General features: G+C 35.8%; 1 protein-coding gene across 1 annotated transcript in view; it reads left to right on the top strand.

Annotated features, from left to right (window-relative positions):
* The window catches only part of SPOCK1 (SPARC (osteonectin), cwcv and kazal like domains proteoglycan 1), a 738,369-nt gene that overhangs the window by 269,054 nt on the left and 446,164 nt on the right, over positions 1-23,151 (top strand). The window contains exon 3 of the mRNA XM_027849220.1: positions 11,004-11,049. Within this exon, the coding sequence (XP_027705021.1) occupies positions 11,004-11,049 (46 nt within the window). The remainder of the gene's footprint in view (positions 1-11,003; positions 11,050-23,151) is intronic.

The raw sequence follows: 23,151 nt of genomic DNA, 5'->3' as shown, positions 1-23,151 counted from the left end.
ATTATTTTGCATTATTAGTATTATTGTTTCTTTTGTTAACTATGTCCCAATTATATTTTAATCTGTTTCAAGCTGTGCTTGTGAGTACTGTAAGCTGCATATTTGACACCTCTGTTCTAAACCCTCTTCAATCTGGTTTCCTGACCTCATCATTCTCATCATGAAATTGCTCTCTCCAATGTTACCAATGGTCTCTTAATGGCCAAGTCCAATGACCTTTTTCTCAGTCTTCATTCTTGATGTTTTTACAGCATTTGATCATCTTCTTGTGGATATTTTTTTCTCTAGGTTTTTACAATACTGCCCTGTTCTGGATTTTTTTCTTATCCATCTGGCTGCTTCTTCTTAGTAGCCTGTGCTAATTTTTCATCCATTTCACACTGATTAACCTTTCTGTCTTGGGCCCTCTTTTCTTTTCACTCTCTGCTATCTTAGTTGGTGATCTCGTCAGCTCTCATGCATTCAATTATCATCTTTATGCAGATGATTCTCAGATTTATTTATGCAGCCCAAGTCTCTCTCCTGAGCATCAATATGTTTGGTATTACTAACTGCATTTTAGAATATCCCTAGATGTCCCATAGGCATCTCAAACTCAGCATATCTAAAACAGAGCTCAGTAACTTGATATACTCTCTCTGCCTCCCAACTTTTCTATTACTGTTCAGGGTCTCTCATCCTCCCAGTTACCCAGGTTCTCAATCTCTGTTTGCTTCAGTTTCCTCAACTGTAAAATGGGGATAATAATAGCACCCACCTTCCATAGTTGTTGTGAGGATCAAATAAGATAATATTTGTAAAGTGCTTAGTGCAATGCCTAGCACATAGTAGGTACTTAATAAATGTATATTCCCTTCCCTTCCCCATTGTAGCTAAGATGTCACAAACTTCTTGAAGTCTTACTTGGCAATTACTTCCCCACTTGAAGAAAGATAGGGATGTCCAAATCCAGGTATACTAACACCAAAGTCTTAGCCCTTCTGTCATTTATTAGCTGTATGCCCTTGGGTAAATCATTCCCCTCTTGGGGCCTTAATTTCATCATCTTTAAAATTAAGGGATGTGATAATGATGATGATGATGATAATGATGGTGATGGTAGCAGCTTATATTTTATGTACATAATTTAATTTGACCTCACATCAACCATGTGAGATAGGTACTATTATTATCCCCATTTTACGGTTGAGAAAACTGAGATTCAGATCAAATGATTTGTCAGAGGTCAAATGATCTGAGGCAGTATTTGAACCTAGATCTTCTTATCTTAAGCTCAGCACTCTAGCCACTATGCTACATTACCAGTTAATTGTTTCACTCTCTCTAAAAGTCTCTTTCAGCATCAACATTCCATTACTCTAAGTTCAGAACTATGGCATTGAACATGAAATTGAAGGGGAGTAACTAGGGTGTTGTAGATATCATGATGGTGCCCTGGAGAGGACCAAGTGATTGTCTCAGTTTGCTCAAGATGAGAATTGAAGAAACATTTCTAACTGGGTTCCCAACTGTGTATGGGAAGGGGTGGGCCCAGGAATGTGGTGATATAAATGGCATAGAGACAAATGATTTGGAGAAACCACAAGAATGGGATCACTGTGGAGATGTAACTAGGAATTCTGAAACCTAGAAATAGCACTGCAAAATGTGTTCAGTGCTAATGCTCAAATTGACTTTTTAAGACAAAATCAGTTGGCAAGAATTGGTGGAGGGAGATCTCTAACCCCTGGACATGAGGCTTAGTGAGGCAGAAATTCCATCTGAGGTGAGGGTGCGGAGGCCCTGAGATACTAAGTCTGATACTTGGGAAGCTGTTATTTGGGGGGGAAAAAGCAGGGTGGGGCAGAGCTGAAGAGAAATTTGCTTGGAGTGTGGCCCCTTAGTAGCAGGAAACATTAATTAGTAGACTTGAAATACTTGAAAGACTGCCATGCAGAAGAAGGATTCAGCTTATTTTTTCTTGACCCCAAAGAGTAGAACTAAAAGGAATGGGCAGATTTTGCAAAGAGGCAGATTTTTGCCTTTATTCACTGAGAAGCTTCCTAATGATTAAAGATGTCCAAAAATAGAATTGGTGTCCTCTATAGGGCCTGGATTGTCCCTCACTGGAAGTCTTCCTGGGAAGGCTGGATGGTCATTTGTTGGGATAGTGGTGATCGAGGTGATTCCTAGTCAGGTGGGTTGGACTAGTTGACTTCTGAAATGCCTTTAAACTCTGAGATGTTATGCTTCTATTTTTTTGATTTCTGGTTCTTTTCTTCATACCTTCTTCCCCCAACTGGTCTACCAAAACACCCATTGAATGTACTGGGAGAGCTCAGGATTTCCAGAGCATTTACAGTGTCTCATTTAATAAAGTAAATGACTTTCTGTATTGTGAAGAATGCACTGTAATTAACCTGTCCTGGAAGGTATAATTTTTATATGTAGGGTTTTCTTAGAGCAGGGTCTGCCGGTGTATGAAATAAGTCTACCAGATAGTTAATAATTTGCCAATTAGATTAGAAAGTTTCTACATTCATGTTTCAGCCATTAGGGCCAGAATATAGCCCAGAAGAGTTTTATACTCACATTTAAGATCTTTTGCCTTCTTAGCCATCTGCATTACTTATCCCTGGCCATGCTGAATAAGATTGGTTATTTATTTTCTAGGCTGGGATACCAAGAGCAATTTGTATTATCTTGGGTAATCTTCAGATGAAACTGCAGGGTTCAGACAGCTTAGCTAAAATATGTATGAGTGAGAAATTATCTGTTCTGTTTGAGCTAAGTTTCTTTGATCTGATGGCATCTGAGGCTTAGAGGTGTATTATAAAGTGCATCATAATGTTCATAATTGGGAACAAAGTAGTTAGGTTTTAAAAGTATTTTTGTTTTGTTCTCCTTCCCCTCTCTTGCCCATAGTTTGCTCCAAAGGTGTTTACAGCTGAAGCAAGCCTCTCTGCTTAAGCCTTGACAAAAATTTGAGCAGAACTGCAACCATTATGAGGATTATAGGGCAAAAGGAGAAGCCACATTTTTCATTCAAGATCGGCAAAGCTGAAATGCTGACATTTATATCGACTTTGAGGTTTACAAAGTGTTTTACATACATAATTTCCTTGATATTTATGATCTCTTCAGTTTGAAGGGAAATAGTTACCCAAACTAGAAAGGAATGTCTAAGAATCATTTCAAGTTATGCAAATTGAAAGATCTCACCATAAAATTCAGGGTAGAATATAGGACATCTACAACTTCTTTTTTTTTTCTTTTTAAAGAGTATTCTGTTCTTGAGAATGCTGAACTTAATAAAATATCTTCAAGGAAGGAGTTGAAAGCATTTAGCCCAAGTGGTGTCCACTAGCCTATGGACGGTTTTTAGTTTCTGCTAAGGGTGACAACTAAGAGAAATAGGTAATGGGTGAGTGAGCAACACAGAAGGTTATAGTTCTCTGCTAAAATCAGCTGTTGAATTTAAAGGAAAACTGAAGTCATGATTCTCATCCAGGAATGCATTGACTTGCTGAGAACTGAGTTTCTGTTCGTTAGTTAAGGAGTAAACAGAACTCAAACTAGGGTCAAAGTAGGTAATAGCATAGCATGCAACATGCAAGCAAGATGCAGCAAAGGGTGCAATTTAATGAGTTATTTATAAATGCACATTTAAAAATTTATTGATATCTACTCTTTTCATGTCACTTTTATTTCCCAACATATCCCTTTTTCTCTCTCCCAGGGAGTAATTTCTTATAACAAAGAATAAAATGGAGGGAGATAACAATTCATTAAAACTAACCAATGCATAAATCAAAGCCAACATTATATGCAATGTTCCATTTACATAGTATCCCACTTTTGCAAAGAAGAATATACTTATTTTTAACAGGAGAAAACATCATTTTTCCGGAAGGAATTTATTTATTGATGAATCAAATCACTCATGTTACAATGAAGGTTCTAAACCTTCAGTGTATGTTAACACCTGATGGTACTATTTTTAAAGGCAAGAGGTCTGTAGACTGTAGAAAATACCTGGGAGTATATCTGTCAAGACAAACCCAGGAACTACACAAACAAATGTAAAGATTTAACCTTTTGAGAATAAGAATACACTATTTGGTAAAAATTATTGGGAAAAGAGTGGAGAGTAGTCTGGCAGAAATTGGGTATACACCAATATCTTATACTATTTATCAAGATAAGGTCAAAATAGATACATGACCTAGATATAAAGGGAGATATCATAAGAAAGCCAGAAGAACATGGAACATGTTACTTATCAGACTTATGGATAGGAGAACGGTTTATGAATAAACAAGAGATAGAGAGCATTGTGGGATATAAAATGGATAATTTTTATTATATTACATTAAAAAGGTTTTGTACAAATAAAACCAATGTAGCCAAGATTAGAGGAAAGCCAGAAATTTAGGAAAAGTTTATAGGCAGTTTCTCAGATAAAGGTCTCATATCTCAAATATATAGAGAACTTTATCAAATTTATAAAAATATGAGTCATTGCCCAGTTGATAAATGGTCAAAGCATATGCATAGGTAATTTTTTGGTGAAGAAATTGAAATTCTATGTAGCCATATAAAATGTTCTAAATCATTATTGATTAGAGAAATGCAAATTCAGATGGGCTAAAATGATATGGAAAATGTTAAATGTTTGGAAAGGATGTGGAAAAGTCGAGATATTAATACACTGTTGGTTGGAACTGTGAACTGATCCAACCATTTTGGAAACAATCTGGAATCATGCCCAAAGAGTTGTAAAACTGTGTATATACACTTTGACCCAGCAATACCACTATTAGATCTGTTTCCCAAGGTGGTCAGGGAAAAAGAAAAACAACCTATATGTTTTAAAATATTTATGGCAGCTCTCTTTGTGGTGGCAAAGAACTGGAAATTGAAAGGCTGTCCATCAATTGGGGAAGGCTAAACAAATTGTGGTGTATGATTTTTGATGGAACACTACTATGCTATAAGAAATGATGAACTGGTTGATTTTAGAAAAACAATGATAGACTTTCATGAACTTATGAAAAATGAAATGAACAGAAACAAGATAATGTTGTATACAGTAACAGAAATATAGTTCAAGAATAATTGTAAACCAAGTTATTGTGAGCATTATAAGTACTTAAATCAACTTTAAAGGACCTTTGAAGGGAGATGGTATCCACCTCCAGAGAAAGAAATGATAAATAGAAGTACACATAATATGGTTTTAAATATATCTATAACTTTGTGTCAAATGGTGGCCTTCTCTAGTGTGGGATGGAGAGGGAGGGAGAGAGACAGTTTGAAACGTAAACTGTAACAAAAATAAATTAAATTTTAAAAAAAAGCAAGGGATGAACTTTTCAAGTCTTCCCTAGGGTCTGGAAATACCTTGTTTAGGCTTTGACATCAGCCTCATGGGCTTGTCACCTTTCCCTATACTTTGTTTAATTATAGATAGTAATCCTTCCCTGGAGGTTGCTAGGTGACTCAGTGGATAGAACACTGGGCCTAGAGTCAGCAAGACCTAAGTTGAAATCTGGCCTCAGACACTTACTGGCTGTGTGACCTTAGGCAAGGCACTTAACCTCTATTTGCATTAATTCACTGGAGAAGGAAACAGTGAACCAGTTTAGGATCTTTGCCAAGAAACCCCCATAGACAGCTATGGTGTGCTATGGTCCACGGGAATCACAAGGAGTCAGAAATGATTGAACAACGGAATTCTTCCTTAGCATTTAAGTTGAAGACATCTTTGGTCATGCTTTCTGATTGTGCTCATTATAATGCTCTTAAAGGATGCTGGTAGCTCATATCCTGAAAATGACCATCATGTAGATTTGATGTCCTTGTTTTAAAGCTTTATTCAGTCAGTCAGTCAATCAATAAACATTTGTTAAGTTACTATTATATGCCAGACACTAAGCATTGTAGATAAATAAAAAGATAGTTCCTACTCTCAAGGAACTCATTGTCTAATGAGGGAGACAGAAGCAAACACAATTAAGGTATGTGCAGGATGAATTGGAAATAATCAACAGAAGGAAGGCACCAGAATGAAGGACAATTTAGGAAAGGCTTCCTATATCAGGTGTAATATTAGCTGGGACTTGAAGGCAGTCAGGTAAGTCAAGAATCAGAGATGAGGAGGGAGAGCATTCTAGGCATGGGCGATAGCCAGAGAAAATGGCTGGAATCAAGGAGTAGAGTGGTTTATTTAAGGAAGAGTAAGAAGAGTAGAGTTACTGGATTGCAGAGCATGTTGGGATCTGAGGAGGTGTAAGGTACAAGAATAATGTATAGGGGTGTGTGTGTGTGTGTGTGTGTGTGTGTGTGGTTATGAAGGGCTTTGAATGTCAGATAAAGGCCTTTATATTTGATCTTGGAGGTGATGGGGAGCCATTGGAATTTATTGAATGTGGGGAGGAGCACCATAGTCAGATCTGTATTTTAGGAAAATTGCTGTGACAGATGAATGCAAAATTGACTGGAACAGGGAGAGAGACAAACGGGCAGGTTATTGTAATATTCCAGGTGTGAGGTGAAAAGTTGCTCCACCAGGGTGGTGATAGTGTCAAAGGAGAAAAGGGAGCATAGACAAGAGATGTCATGAAGATAAAATTGACAGTTGTTGGTAATGATTAGATATGAAAGAGATAGTAAGGGATCGAGAATGACACATAGGTTGTGGTTCTGGGTGACTGGGACAATAGTAGTGTCCTTGACAATAATAGGAAAGTTTGGAAGTGGGGAGGGTTCTATGGAAAAGGTAGTTCAGTTTTGGATATGTTGAGTTTAAGGTGTATATAAGATATCCAATTCAAGATGTCCAGTGAGGTCTTAGAGAGGTTAGGGCTGAATAAATAGATTTAAGAATCATAAACATAGAGATAATAATTGAATCTATGGTAGCTGATGAGATCACCAAGTGAAATAGTATATATAGAGAGAAGAACAAGGCCCAGGGCAGAACTCAGAACACCCATGGTTAGTGGGTGTGACCTAGATGAAGATTTAGCAAACAAGTGGTCAAATAGGAGAGAGCAGCATCATAAAAACCTAGAGAGAAAAAAGTATCAAAGAGAAGTTCTCACATCATTTTCAAAAAATAGCCAAGTAACCTGCAAAATTTGGATGTTTCTGGTGGTGGGGAATAGGACAGTAGAGAGAAGGCAGGAATAGGTTGCAGTCTTCATTATTGTCAGGAATATCAGCAATTTTAGGAATTACAGATTTTTTTTAAAGCACTTATGTTGAACTCAAATAGAAATGGATCTCTTCCAGTGGCCACATATTGACTTAGAAAACTACAAATTAACATTATCTGTTGTATCGTATTTTTATTTGTTTCGTTAAACATTCCCCAAGTACATTTTAATCTAGTTCTAGTCTCAATAGTTCTTGGCTGAAAATTTGACACCTCTTCTTTAAAGTCTGAAAGTAGAAATATAAATTCAATTTCTTCTACACTTTTGGGTTTTAACTTTAGTGGAGATTTCATTGGTATATGGAACTCTCAGTAAGAAAATTTCCTCTGCTATTACATAGTCACTTGCTCTGGAACAGTTGCCTAGCTAGCAGTGTCAGAGATGGGACTTAAGCTTAAATTTCCTTGATTCTGAGTTCAATTCTCTCTAGCTACTGTTTCTTTTTGTCTCTCACCTTCCAAACTTAAAACTTAGAGCTGTCATTTTCCCTTTCTGTTTTCCTTGTCCTGTATTCCCCTGACTAATTGTGCTTCTCAGGATACTGTATACAATATATTTGATTATATTTATGTGTGTATGCATATATATACATACATATACACACATATGAAAGTGTCCTCCTTAATTTCTCAACCTCCATAATGCATTCATGTGAGCCATGAAATTTAATTTATAGCTATATTGGGATATACATCCTTCTACTTACAAAAATTATTCATTATGGAGGTGGAGGAGAATTCTTTTGAGCTTCATTGTAGATGATGAAATTACTGACAAACAAACAAACTCAACCACCACTTTTTTCCTGTCAAGTTTGATCAAACAAAATCAATTTGGTTACTACTATATTCTGAATTTTAAACAACTAGAACTTTCTAAAGCCGAATGTGGAAGGAGGCCAGAGGAGCAAGGGCTCTTAAGGAGGGATATTTTTGTGCAGTCTCCTCACACTTACACATAAATGGTTTGGAGACAAGGAGAGTACAGAGAAATCTTCACATATCCCATTTCCTAAAGAGAGTGTGATTTTTCAGGGCATGATGGCTCAGAGAAAGTGATTCTCGGCTCCTTAAACGTAATTTTTGATTGATTCCTTCATGCTCAAAAATCATTTTGTAAGCATCTGTGCAAGGCTTTATGCAGAAAGTCAGTGGAATCAGCACCTGCTTTCTTGGAGACTGCCATTGGAGATGAGATAGCACTGATCTAGATAAAGTGATGTTGACTTATTCAGCCATAGTGTGTAGACATGTCCTTGCCTTTTCATGATACACTTTTGCTTGCTTTAAGGCAGACAGTAAAACCCTGAACCTATCATGCCACTTGAAGAGTTTTTCAATGGAATACATTTTACCCTCAGGGGTATATGAGTTATCTTTGTCACTGAAATGCTGCCTTTAACGTGGGTATCTCTTTTGTGCCCTGATATCAGCATTACAATGAAGCTTTCCATACTTACTGCCAAGGCACTTGGCAATGTAGCAAAAAAGAAGAAACAAGAGCACACTAAAGAAACATCAATCATTAGGGTTGGAAGGTACCCAAAAAATCATCTAATTCAGTCCTCTTATCCCTCATTGTACAAATTAAAACTCTGAGGTCCAGAGAGGAAAATTCCCTATCAAAGATCAGAAAACTTATAAAAATGCCTTTTGGTTGAACAATTGTATTTATTTATATTGTTTTAAAATAAGTGTTGTGTCAATACCTTATTTTTGCTTTGTGATTAATTCCCAATAATTCACTCTCCACTCCTATCCCACTAGAATCATTCCTTACAAAAAAGGAAAACACATCAACATGTTAGCAGTGTCTGAAAGTGTATTCCTTATTTTGCACCTTAAGTCTACTACCTTTCTCCTGAGAGGAATCATTCCTTGGGAATCATGATTGGATATTGCATTGATCAGTGTTCTGAATTTTTTCAATGAGATACTTTTATTCATGATCTAGAAAATGGAATCATTTACACAAGAAGCAATCTGTTCTAATTTTACCAAAACTATTTTGCTAAAAGTCTATTTAGGGGCTTAGATGAACTCAACAAGGATCTAATAAAGTTGGGTAATTGAGCTACATAAAGGCAAATAAAATTCAAAGGAGACAGTGTCATAGATAAACTGTTGTGTAAGGCGGTAGAGATGATAATTTGAACTAATTGTGCACAATGATGCAAATTAACTTCTCTGTAAGAGAGATTGAAGCATCGTTTTTGGATAGCTCACTGAAGATGTCTACTGTGTACAGAGCAGCTGTCAAAAAATATTTTTAAAAGGCCCTTATGAATAGCAGGTTGGGCATGCTTAAGAGGAGAAATGACAAATATGCCAAAGATAGAATAGATAGGATATACATCCATGATGCATCTTCACCTGGAAAACTTCATTCACTCTTGCTCACTTACTTCAAAAGGAGGTGTAGTCAAAGAGGGAATTATAGGGAATGGACACAGAAAAATGAAAGTTAGGGGGGCAAGAATAGCCAGAAATACACACAGAGATTCAAAACAGTGGGATCATATGGTAGAGAGACAATATTGTTTGGAAGAAGTGGACTAAGAGTCTTATATCCAGTGGTGTGCTAGTAAATATTCAACAGCCAGGTCAGGGAGATGGAGAGAAGGTGAAGTGAAGATGCATGATACACTTAAATTTGATCTAAATTATTAATATTTTGCCCCACCAGTTTCTTAAGTCTAGACAATCAATAACAAAAAATCAAGTCATGATTCATAGCATTTACTAATTTCCTAGGTGTAAATGCTCAAACTGGAAATTTAACAATTGGCTTTTGTGAACCTGTATGAACAGATCCAGAGCACCTCTACCTGTGTCTATAAAGTAATGAATTCCTTTGTTGTTTGTATTCAGTTGCTTTAGACTCTTTGTAGCCCCATTTAAGGTTTTCTTGGCAAAGATACAGGAGTAGTTTGCAATTTCCTTCTCTAGCTTTTTTATATGTCAACTCTAGGTAACCAGAGTAGGTGTGTGTGGAATTAAATGCCCCAACATTAAAAAAAAAAGTTTATAGTTAAATTACCAAGGGCTTATCATGAAATAGAGTAGTGATTCATTACTTAATCTATCACTTATTCATTTATGGCAAATATTTTTTCTTCTTCCATTTAAGTCCTTCTTGGACACCTTTTAGTGGCACAGAGTTAAATATAGGTTTTCAGAGGTTATTCCAGTGCAGTGCAGGCTTTGGTGGGTTTGTGTGTGATGGATTCACGTGTTTGGGATTTGAGGATCAGATGTCAAGTATGTAGTAGTTTTCAAGTTTCAAATAGATTTCAAGAGGCTCATCAAAGAAGGATTAGCCATTAATTAATTGGTTTGTTTGTTTATTTGTTCATCCATCCATCCATCCATCCATCCATCCATCCATCCATCCATCCATCCATCCATCCATTAATGCATTTAGCTATTTTGCCACAGCAATTCATGAAACAGTCTTCCAAAAAATGTCGGAGAGTGTCAATTTGGGTGGATGGAGGGATGAACTATAGATCTGTGAAGTATATCCTTCTCACTGATAAGTTGGTTTGCATCTCTGTCCTTAGTATCTTCATGTTAGTTGAACTAATTTGAGCTAAATTTTTCATTTTTTAAAAGTTTGGAAAACAACTTTTGTAAAATAAATTAACTTTTTTTCAATGTGCCAAAACCCATTTTGAAGTTGGATGTTTAAACTTACTGATTTCATATTTATTTGGGAGATGTGGGGAGAAATTATGCTTTTAGGCAATTATATTGGAAGCCTTTTTAAATCTTGTCTTTGCTTTCTATTTTTTTTCCTTTGTAGGATGATTATTTCAGAAACTGGAATCCAAACAAACCCTTTGACCAAGGTAAGGGTGCCAATATCACACACTGGATGTTAAAATGTTATTACTTATACCCTTTAGTTTCTGTGTAGGTGATGACTATGTAATTTTAGTTTGGCTCTACAAATACCTCTTATTTTCATCCCTTAAAGTAGGTGACCAGTGTGACTGAAAGCTTTTTACTAATTGATTCATGTTTTCTCTGAGGTTATTCAACACTATTCATTTAATTGACCAATCTAGTTAAAATAGTTAAAATATTTTCCCAAATTAGTCAATTCTTAGATTATTTGTAGTTTGTATGGGATTTGATTTTCAGCTCTTTTAGATACAAAATTCTCAGCTTTTTCAGGTACAACTTTTCTTCCTCAAAAAGACTATGATCTTCTTGATGACTGAGACTATATTATTTTACATCTATATATCCTCAGTATTCTGTACCTTCATATTGTGGGGAATTAATAAATATTTATTGAATTGAATTGGTTTGAGAAATGGGGCAAATAGACATACTCATTTCACTTCAACCTTCTTGCTTCCCTAGTGAGCTTGGGAGATTGAAGCACCCATCCTCTCAGAGAAAAGGATCAGTTGGGATAGCCACTATTCCTAGTCATAGCTATTATAGATAATAGATCAAATATGTTTCTGTAGATGTTAATACAAACAATATATTGCATCTTTTGAAGAAGTTAAAATACATATCAGTACAACAAAAGTCCATGGCTTCTGGGTAGCAGCTTTATTTTGTAGTATCATATCTAGCTACTTCTGTATTTATTTATATTTATTCTCTTAATATTTGTTTATTCTGTATATACACTAATAAATATAGTTGCTGCCTACATTACGTTTCAACGTAAGCTCTTCGAGGGGAAGGATTGCTTCAATCTTTGTATTTGTATCCCCAGTACCTAGCACAGTGACTGACACATAATGGACACTTAAGAAAGCCTTTTTGATTGGTTGATTAATCACAAAATGATTACTAGTTGGTTATCAAGAACAACCATTTTACAGATGAGGAAATTGAGGCACAGGAAGTGCCTTAAGTTACTTGATCAGTGCCACATAGTTCTGTAATTGGAGCATTTCATGCAAACATGGTTTTCATGTAGATATATAAAGCCTAAAGAAAATGTTTGACATGTAAAAAAGTGAATAATGCAGGGCTCTTTTCCTAATCTCTGCTCTTTTTGTCTGATCATTACAAACTGTTGTCCCTGGCCCTTGTTTTCCCTATAAACAAAATTGGTGTTCTAGATTCAGTGTATCCATTAAGCAATACAATAGTGTTTATTTGTTTAAATACATTTAATTTATTAAATTATTTAATTTATTATGTATTCATTATTTAATTTATTAAATTCTACTACATACTGAACTAAAAAGAAAAGAAAAAATGGAAAAAAAATTAAATAGTGTAGATGATTCTACCTGCCATTTTCTCAATGAATGTGAGATAAGGAATCTGAATCTGCTTCAGTTAGTCTTGGTGTCAATGTGCCTTTCACAGTAGACTATCTTAGCATGCTGTGTGTGATTCTAGAATCTCTTCTTCATCATATCTATAGTTAGTCTGTTGATTTTGTTTAAGTTGGTAGAGTTAATGAGACATAGCTTTAGTTAGATTTTTTAAAAAATCATTCATCATCATCTAGAGGGCCCTGTTGTGTTACCTTTGACTTCCTTGGGTTCTCTCTTGGTTCATGGTGGAACAAGAAGAGAAAACAGTTGTGTAGCAGTGTTGATACTCACTAATATAGGAATGCTTAAATGTGAATATTTTCTTTTAATCATTAATTTTCCTTCCAGCTAAGTATTTATATGTTTATGTTTTCTTCTATTTTAATGGAAGTCTAGGTTCCAGCCTTTAAATGTATATGCATGTATGTAGGTATGTATACACATATATATATACATGTAATTTCCCCCCAATTACATGTAAAAACATTTTTTAAACATTTCTTGTTTTTTTTAAGTTTTGAGTTCCAAATTCCATTCCTCCTTCCTGCCCCCCTTAGATAATAAGTGATCTGATGTAGGTTATATGTGTGCAATCATATTTTGTGCAAGAAGACTCGAAAAAGAAAGGAAGGAAAGAGGGAAGAAAAGAAGGAAGAAAGAAAGAAAGGAAGGAAGAAAGAAAGAAAAAGAAACAAAGAGAAAATAGTATGCTTCAGTCTGTATTCAGACAATATCAGTTCTTTTTCTGGAGGCAGACGGCATTTTTCATCATGAGTCCTTTGGGATTGTTTTGGATCATTGTATTACTGAGAATAGTAAGTCATTCACAGTTCTTCATTGTATAATATTGCTGTGATTGTGTATAGTGCTCTCCTGGTTCTGCCCATTTCACTTTCTATCAGTTCATGTAGGTCTTTCCAAAGTTTTATGAAATCGTCCTGCTTGTCATTTCTTATAGCACAATAATATTCCATTACAATCATATACCACAACTTGTACAGCTATTCCCTAATTGATGGGCGTTCCACTGATTTCCAATTCTTAGCCACCACAAAAAGAGCTGCTATAACTATTTTTGCACAAATAAGTCTCCGTCCTCCACTTTTTTTAATCTCTTTGGGATACAGATGGAGCAGTGGTATTGCTGGATCAAAGGGTATGCACAATTTTAATGCCCTTTGGGCATAGTTCCAAATTGTTCTCTAGAGTGGTAGATTCCAGTCTTATAAAACTTGCCTTTTATTGTTCCATATCAACTATTTGTTCTCTGACACAAACTGATTTCTTTTAAAATAACATGATTTATTAACTCAATTCATAAAGAAAAAGTTAATTGAATAAAAAAAGAAAAAAATGATTGTAGCATAATAGTAGGAGTTAATGTTTCTCTTTCAGAGATGGGCTAGTCTAACAGAAAGACAAAGAAGAAGGAAAATATAGAACTAAATAAACTGTTCAAAAATTTGGAGCTAAAAGATTCATGGTATCTTCTGAATAGGATTATAAGAGAATATATAAATTTCTGTGAGATACATATTAACTTTACCAAAATAGATCATGTAGCAAAAACTATATATTATGTTATTTCTTGCTATTAGAATTTGGGATCCTTGTAAACCAGGATTGTCTTACTTTTCGGTTTGTGTCATCTTTTAACACAGCGCTTTGCTAAAGTACAAGCTTAATAAATGTTTTTTCATTCATTCACATACTAGGGTGCAGAGATATTATGAATAAACATAAAAATATAAATAGTAAACACATGCTTTTCAGACAATAATGCAGTGAAAATGTAATCAACACAGGGAATGCAAGCAAAAGACACAGTCCTGAAAGGAGATTTAATGACAAAATCCTGAACAATGAACAGTGAAAATAAAGAACAAATCATAGAAACAATTAATAACTATGTAAAAGACAATGATAATGCTTAGACAAAATACCTTGAGTGATGCATTGCAGAAAGCAATCCTCAGAAGAAAAATTATATACCTAAAACTACATGTTAACAAAATAGAAGAGAAAGGCTCAATAAACAGAATAAGGATTTAAAAAAAAAACAAGAAATAAATCAAAACCCAAATAAACAAAAAAAAAAAGAAAATGGAGAAAATGGAGAATTCCATTAAGTGAAAACCAAAAAGATTATAGAACTGATAAATAGGACTAAAAGTTAGTATTTTGGAATGACTAACAAAATTGATAAAACTTTAAACAATCTAATTAAAAAGGCAGGTAGGTGGCACAGTGAATAGAGTGCCAGGGCTGAAGTTAGGTAGACTAATCCTCCTGAGTTCAAATTTGGCCTCAAACACTTAGTAGCTGTGTAACTCTGGGCAAGTCACAACCCTGTTTACCTCAGGTCCTCATCTGTAAAATGTTCTGGAGAGGGAAATGGCAAAAGACTCCAGCATCTGTCAGGAAAACTCCAAATGGGGTCACAGAGTTGCACATGGCTGAAATGACTGAATAACAACAAATGAGCAAGAGGAAATAAAAAAAAAGAAAATTTAAAAATCATAGTTTGCTATACACTATATGCTATATGCAAAACATATAAATGTTACATGTGTTTATATATTATTATACATATTATATGCCAACCAGACTTCCAAAAAAGTATTATCTACTTATTATAATATATAATATAATAAAAATAATATATAATACTACTAATTATAAAGTACTCAAACTAACACAATACTGAAATAGTGTGATTTCAGTAAAGGAAAATGAACTAGCTGTAAAGAAAATATCAAAGTAGAGAGAAAACTAAAACCAAACTAACACTGCTCCAAGTAGAATTACAGAAAAAATTATATCAAACTATTAAATGACAATATTTATACTATGTAAATTATTCTCAAAAATCAAGCAGGAAAACACTTCCATGCTTCTTTCAGTGATACAAAAGCTGTTGTAATACTTAAACCAAGAAAGGATAAAGAAAAAGAACTATAGAACAATATCAATAATAAAAATAAATTCAAAAATTTTAAACAAAATTATGGAGGAAAGAATAAAGCAATTTATTTATGGGGAGAAAAACTTTCACTAGGGTCAAATTTGATTCACACCAGGAATGTAAGGATAGTTTAGTATTAAAAAACAATTAACATAATTAATTATATTAAAAACAAAAGCATCCAAAACCATACAATCATGTCAGTAGATATAAAAATGCCTTTGACAAATTAAAACACTCATTTATGCTAAAAAAAACCCCACAAGGCATATGCATAAAAAGATATTTTTAATTTGACTTAAATATATATAGAACCAAAACCTAGCATTAAAAGCAATGGGAAAACACTAGAAGATTTCCCAGTAAATTCAAGATTAATATGAAGATGCTTCCTTTCATTAACATTACTTGACACACCTCTAAAAATGCTAGCAGAAGCAACATGACAAAAGAAAGAAATTAAAGGCATAAAGATAAGCATTGAGCAAACAAAAGTATCCCTATTGTTGGCAAAATGTTGATTTACTTAGAAAATCTTAGAGAATTGGCAGAGAAACTAATTGAGAGAAAAGCTTCAGTAAAATGGTATGCTCTAAAATAGAACACAAAAATCAAACACATTTCCATGTGGCAATAACAATACCCAGAAGGGAATAACATGAAGATAAGTGTCCCAAATGCATTACGTATCTGGGAATCAATTTACCAAAGCATGCTCAATACTTGTACAGATATGATTGCAACATTTACCTTAAAGAAATTCAGATTAACTTAAATAATTGGAGAAACATTAAGCACTTATGTCTGGGATTTTCCAGCATAATAAAAATGGTAATACTTCTGATATTAATTCACAGATTTAGTCTTATTATGCCAATCAAACAAACAAGAGCTAGGCAAAATAAAAACAAAATTCATTTGGAGAATCAAAAGATTTTAATATCAAAGGAAATAAGGAGGGAAAGTAACAACTAAAGGATAATAATACTTTTATATCTCAAAATATAGAGCTGTAACCCATCAAAAACATTTGGCATTAATTTAAAAATACAGAGAAGTACATCAATGACACACCCTAGACAAGGAAGAAACAAAAGTAACTGAACTCAGTTACCTAGTATTCTACAAGCCTGAAAACAAAATTATCTAGGAAAGAACTTCGTGTTTGACAAGAATTGTGTGGCAGAAATTAAATTTAGAATAGTATCTTATACCACATGCTACCATAAATTAATACATGATTTGAAAGTTAAATTTCATGCCATAAAAGAAATTAGAAGAGAACCAATTTGCCTTTCCCAGCCATAGCAAGGGCTTGAATTCTTAACCAAATAGGAGACAGAAATAATTATACAAAATAAAATAAATAATTTTTATTACATACAATTGAAAAGCTTCTGTGGGAATAAAATTAATGTAACTAGGATAATAAAGGAATGGTTGACTAGGATAAAGTCTTTGTATCATATATCTCTGTTAAGTGACTTATATTCAAGATATATAGCCAACTAACAGAAATACATTAGACTAAAAGCAATTTCCCAATGGATAAGTGGTGACAGGATATAAACAGACATTTCTCAAAAGAATTAGAAACTATTAGCAACCACATAAAATAATGCTGCAACCAGTGTTGATGTAAAATAAATGCAAATAAAAATGTGAATAAAAACAACCCCAAGATTCCATGTCCAATGAATTGGTAAAGATGATAAAATATGGAGATATTCAATATTGGAAGAGTTGTGGAAAGATACACTAATGGACTATTGCTCAAACTGTCATTTGGCAATTGTCATTCTAGAAAACAATTTTAAATTATGCAAATACAGTGATTAAAATGTTCATAACTTTTGACCAAGACATACCACTGCTACGCATGTACTCTGAGGAAGCCAATAACAACAAAAACAACAACCTCTCTCTGTAATAAAATATTTATGGTGGCACTTTTTGTAGCAGCAAAGAAGTAGAAATAAAAAAAAAGATACCCATTGATTGGAAATATAGGGATAAAAAAAATTGTGATATATAAATGTAATGGAATATTACTGTGCTGGAAGAAAAGGTGATTTTGATGATTAAAGATGTCACACATCCTTTAGAGGTGAGGAAGATAGCCTGAATCTGCATAGATTGTGGGTTTTTGGAGTCACTTATCTGCTAAGTCAAAGAGACTGCATAATTTGGGACTGAGGTTACAAAATGAGAACCAAGGGGAAAAAATGAGGGGACAAAGGAGAGGGGACACCAAACTGGAATTCCTCCTACCATCCAGAGGGATAATGGAGAGACAGAGGTCTCAGAGGAAGAGAATTGGGCTGGAAGAGGTGGCCTTCTGTCATACAGCCAGAAATGCACTTTATTTTTCATATTGTTAAATCATTTTTCAGTTGTGTCTAACTCTGTATGATCCTTTTGCAAAGATATTGGGATGGTTTGCCATTTCCTTCTCTAATCCATTTTATAAATGAGGAAACAGGGAAACAGGGTTAAAAAACTTGTCCTTGCTAGGAAGTATGTGAGGTCATATTTGAACTCAGGTCTTCGTGACTCTAAGCTCAACAGTCTAGTCTAGTGCTAGGTGGCACAGTAGATAGAATGTTAGGCCTGAGTTCAAATCCAACCTCAGATGCTTACTAGCTAGTTATGTACTGGGCAGGTCACTTAAATTCTGTTTGCCTCAGTTTCTTCATTTTTTTTAATGGTAATTTTAATTTTTTTTTGTTCTCAACATTTGCTTCCACAAGACTTTGAGTTCCAAATTTTCACCCCATCTCGCTCCTCCCCCCATCCCAAGATGGCATGCATTCTAAATACCCTTTCCCCTAGTCTGCTTTCCCTTCTGTCTCTTCCCCCTTCTCTTATCCCCTTCTCCTTCAATTTTCCTGTAGGGCAGGATGGATTTCTGTACCCCTTTTCCTGTATTTCTTATTTCCCAGTTGCATGTGAAAACATTTTTTTTAAACATGTGTTTTTAAAACTTTGGGTTCCAAATTTTCTCTCTTCCTCCCTCCCCACCCACCCTCATTGATAAGGCAAGCAACTAAATATAGGTTATATATGTGCAGTTATGCAAAACACTTCCATAGTAGACATGCTGTGAAAAACTAACTCTATTTCCTATCCCACCCATCCATTTATTCTATTCTTTCTTTTGACCCTGTCCCTCCTCAGAAGTATTTCCTTCTGATTACTCCCTTTCCCAATCTGCCCTCCTCTCCATCATTCCCCTACTGTCTTGTCCCCTTCCCCCCCTATTTTCCTGTAGGGTAAGACAGATTTCCACACCCAATTGAGTGTGTATGTTATTCCCTCCTTAAGTCAAATCCTATGAGAATAAAGTTCACTCATTCTCTCTCACCTTCCCCCATTTCCCCTCCACTGTAAGAGCCTTATCTTTTCTGTTTTATTTTTTGTGGGATAATTTACCCTGTTCTGCCTCTCTCTTTCTCCTTCTTCTAGTATATTCCTCTCTCACCCCTTAATTTTATTCTCCAGATATGACCCCTTCATTTTCAACTCACCCTGTGCCCTCTATTTATCTATCTATATCTACATATACATACATATAATTTTTTCCCCTCCAACTGCCCTATACTGAAAAATGTCTCATGAATTACAAATATCATCTTTCCATGCAGGAATGTAAACAGTTCAACCTTAATAAGTCTCTTATGATTTCTCTTTCCTGTTTACCTCTTCATGTTCTACTCGAGTCTTGTATTTGAAAATCAGATTTTCTATTCAACTCTGGTCTTTTCATCAAGAATGTTTGAAAGTCCTCTATTTCACTGAATGACCATTTTTTCCCCTGAAGGATTATACTCAGTTTTACTAGGTAGGTGATTCTTGGTTGTAATCCTATCTCCTTTGCTCTCTGGAATATTACATTCCATGCCCTGCGGTCCCTTAATTTAGAAGCAGCTAAATTTTGTGTTATCCTGATTGTGTTTCCACAATACTTGAATTGTTTCTTTCTGGCTGCTTGTAATATTTTGTTCTTGACCTGGGAGCTCTGGAATTTGGCTACAATATTCCTAGGAGTTTTCCTTTGGGGATCTCTTTCAGGAGGAGATTGGAGGATTTTTTCAATTTCTATTTTGCCCTGTGGTTCTAAAATATCAGGACAGTTTTCCTGGATAATTTCTTGAAAGATGATGTCTAGGGTCTTTTTTTGATCATGGCCTTCAGATAGTCCAATAATTTTTAAATTCTCTCTCCTGGATCTATTTTCCAGGTCAGTTGTTTTTCCAATGAGATATTTCACATTGTTTTCTAATTTTTCATTCTTTTGGATTTGTTTTACAGTGTCTTGATTTCTCATAAAGTCACTAGCTTCCAATTGCTCTATTCTGATTTTTAAGGAAGTATTTTCTTCAGTAATCTTTTGGACTTCCTTTTCCATTTGGCCAATTTTGCTTTTTAAGGCATTCTTCTCCTCATTGGCTTTTTGGATCTCTTTAGCCATTTGGGTTAGGCTATTTTTTAAGGTGTTATTTTCTTCAGTATTTTTTTGGGTCTCCTTTAGCAAGCTATTGACTTGTTTTTTGTGATTTTCTTGCATCACTCTCAGTTTTTCCTCTACTTCTCTTACTTGCTTCGCAAAATCCTTTTTGAGCCCTTCCAAGGCCTGGGACTGAATCATATTTTTCTTGGAGGCTTTGGATGTAGGAGCATTGACTTTGTTGTCTTCTTCTGGTTGTATGTTTTGATCTTCTTTATTACCAAAGTAAGATAATATAGTCTGACTCTTTGTGCTGCTTACTTGTGATCCCGGCCAATTACTTGAGTTTTATACTCTTTGTTAAGGTAAAAGTCTGCTTCCAATGTGAAGAGTGTACTGTCCCAAACTTCAGGGGTTTGTACAGCTGTTTTCAGAGATACTTCTAGGGACCTGCAAATTTTCAGTTCTTCCAAGGTGGTATGATAAGTGTTGAGGTGTTTCCTCTCCACCACCACAACAAGCTCCAGTGCACCAGAGCTCCTCCTAGCCCCAGGACCACCCCTCAGAACTGTGACCCAGATCCAAGCATGGGCAAAGCAAGAGATTCCTGCCTCAGCACTGGCAAAGAGATCTCTGTGACCCCCCTCTGATCAGCCACTCAATTCCCCCTCAGTCTGTGGGCCGGGAGCTTAGGAAAAAGCCACGGCCCCTGGCCGCGCTCGGGACTTGTGGCTGAGACCTAGCTCCTCTCTCACCGCAGTCACGCACTTTTCCCACTGACCTTCTAAGTTGTCTTTGGCATTCAGGGGTTGAGAGGTCTGGAAACCACCGCAGCTGCCTGCGATTCAGTCCTCTGAGGCCTGCTCCAAGGTCACTGCTGCCTGCGCACCCACACCGAACTGCGCTGCTCTCTGTGCCCGGCGCGATATACCTTTCGGATCAACCATCCAGGCTGTCTTTGGCTGGAAATTTGTTTTACTCTGTCTTTTTGTGGGTTGTGCTGCTTTAGAATTTGTTTAGAGCCATTTTTTTAGGTATTTGGAGGGCTTTGGGAGAGAGCTCAAGACAGTGACTGCTTTCCCTCCACCATCTTGGCTCCGCTCCCCCGCCTCAGTTTCTTTAACTGTAAAATGGGGATAATAATAGTGCCTACCTTACGGGGTTGTTGTGTGGATCAAATGAGATAATATTTTAAAAGTGCTTAGCACAATGCCTGACACATAGCGGATGCTGTGTAAAGGATTATTTCCTTTCCCTTCCTTTTCCACCCCCTTCCTAACCCCCTACCCTCCCATTCTGTGACTCCATTACAGCCCGGGAAATCACACAGGAGATCTTTTTTTGGCAGGCCTTGGATCCCAACCATAGCCCATAGCTCATTGTTAGAGTTTCTCTCTATATAACTGGGGCACAGTCATGAGTCATAGTCATGTTTTATAAATATAATCCTAAGAGCAATGTGAATGCGAAATTGGACCTTTCAGTCTGACCCTAGCTCTTTCAGTGAGCTCCATTAGACAGGCTCAGCCCAGTTTGTTGTTTCATCAAATGCTTCTATCACTGAGACGTCATACTGATACCTAGTGTTATATAGAGGAACACGAGAAGAGGTACGTGAACTGATCAGCACAGTGAATGAAGCAGAACTAGGAAAACCATATACACAATGATGAGGATTATAGATTGGTGATAAGAACAACAGCAATGCATTAAATGAAACTGAATGTTGCACAATCTTAATAACCAGACTTGGCACCGATGAAGAGCTATAAGAAAGTGATAGCATCCATCCTCTGCTTTGTTTCACATTTAGAGGACTATGGGTGAGGACCATTGTTGGTAATATCAGATATTTTCAGTATGTTCATTGGTTCAGCTAAACCGTTTCTCTTCTTCTCTCCTGACCTCCTTTATGATTTTTTTAAAAATTTCCCTATGGAATGGCTCTCTGAGAAGGGTAGGATGGAGAGATAAAATGAGAAATGTAAATGATGTAAAACATCAATTCAGATTTACCTTAAAAAATTAAACAAATAAAAGAAACCCTATCTACAAGTGTTTAAAGATAATGTAATCTACTTGATGGACTAATTAAGGAATTTCAAGTATAATTTCGACTCTCCATGATATTACATTTATTCCACATGAGATGCAATTTACTACAAAAACGATGCGACAAATCCATCATTTGGAACTGGAAGGGACCTTGCACACCATCTTGTCCAAACTCCTCATTTTATAGATGAGGAAATCTAAATTTAGAAATGTCAATTGACTTGTCAAAGGTCACAATGGTAGGTAGCAAAGATTGAATTAGAGCATAGGTCCTGCATATAGCATAGTGGATTGAGAAATGGGCTCAGTATTAAGAAGACCTTGATTCCAGTCTTACTCCAATACATACTAGCTGTATTGCGAGTGGACAAGCCGTTGTAACCTCAGAGCTCTAGGCAAGTCTCTAAGACTGTAAAATAGAGGCATATTGCATCTACACCAAGGACTTTCCTATAATATTGAAATCTCAACTCCAAAAAAAAACACCAATAAAAACCTGCTAATTTTTATGACACTTGAAGGTTTTAAGCATGTTTTCCCCAAAGTGATGCTGTAAAAGTAGGCATGACAATTGTGTATCTGCAAGGATTTACAGTTGCACTGGTTACCCAGTGATCCGGTTTCTGGTAAGCTAAAGCATGCAGAACAGAGCCAGGAGCTTAGAAGGACTCTAAAGTGGTTTCTGAGAGGTATGGGAAATAGACCCTCATTCAGAAATTTTCATTTCTTCACAAAAGCCACAACTTTTATCAGTGGTGGGCACTTTGACCACCAGTGCAAATCAAAACCCATCCAGTGCTTTAGTAAATAGTTTGCCTGAGTTGCTACAGTTAAAAAAAATATTGCTTAATGTCATGATGAATTTTAAGTTTGGCTAGGCTGTGCTTGGATTGTAGAATCATGGCCCATCTCTGGGCCAGTTTGCAGTTTCTTAGGACATCAGAGGCCTTGCACTATTCATGCATAGCCTCAGAGAACCCACATTTCCCTGACTTTTACCAGACCCTGACTCACTAGGGGGTGCAGTGGACAGAGTTCTGGATATAGAATCAGAAAGACCTGAGTTCAAATCCTGCCTCAGATACTTGGTAGCTGAGGAGCCCTGGGAAAGTCACTTAGCTTCTATTTTCCTCAGTTTCCTCATTTGTAAAGTGGAGGTAATAATGGCACCTACTTCCCAGGGTTATTATTA

The sequence above is a fragment of the Vombatus ursinus genome, unplaced genomic scaffold (genome assembly GCF_900497805.2).
Source record: "Vombatus ursinus unplaced genomic scaffold, bare-nosed wombat genome assembly UNPS02007284.1, whole genome shotgun sequence".
NCBI classification, from domain to species: Eukaryota; Metazoa; Chordata; class Mammalia; order Diprotodontia; family Vombatidae; genus Vombatus; species Vombatus ursinus.
The sequence above is the reverse complement of the archived record's forward strand: the minus strand, read 5'-3'. Positions and strand labels throughout refer to the sequence as shown.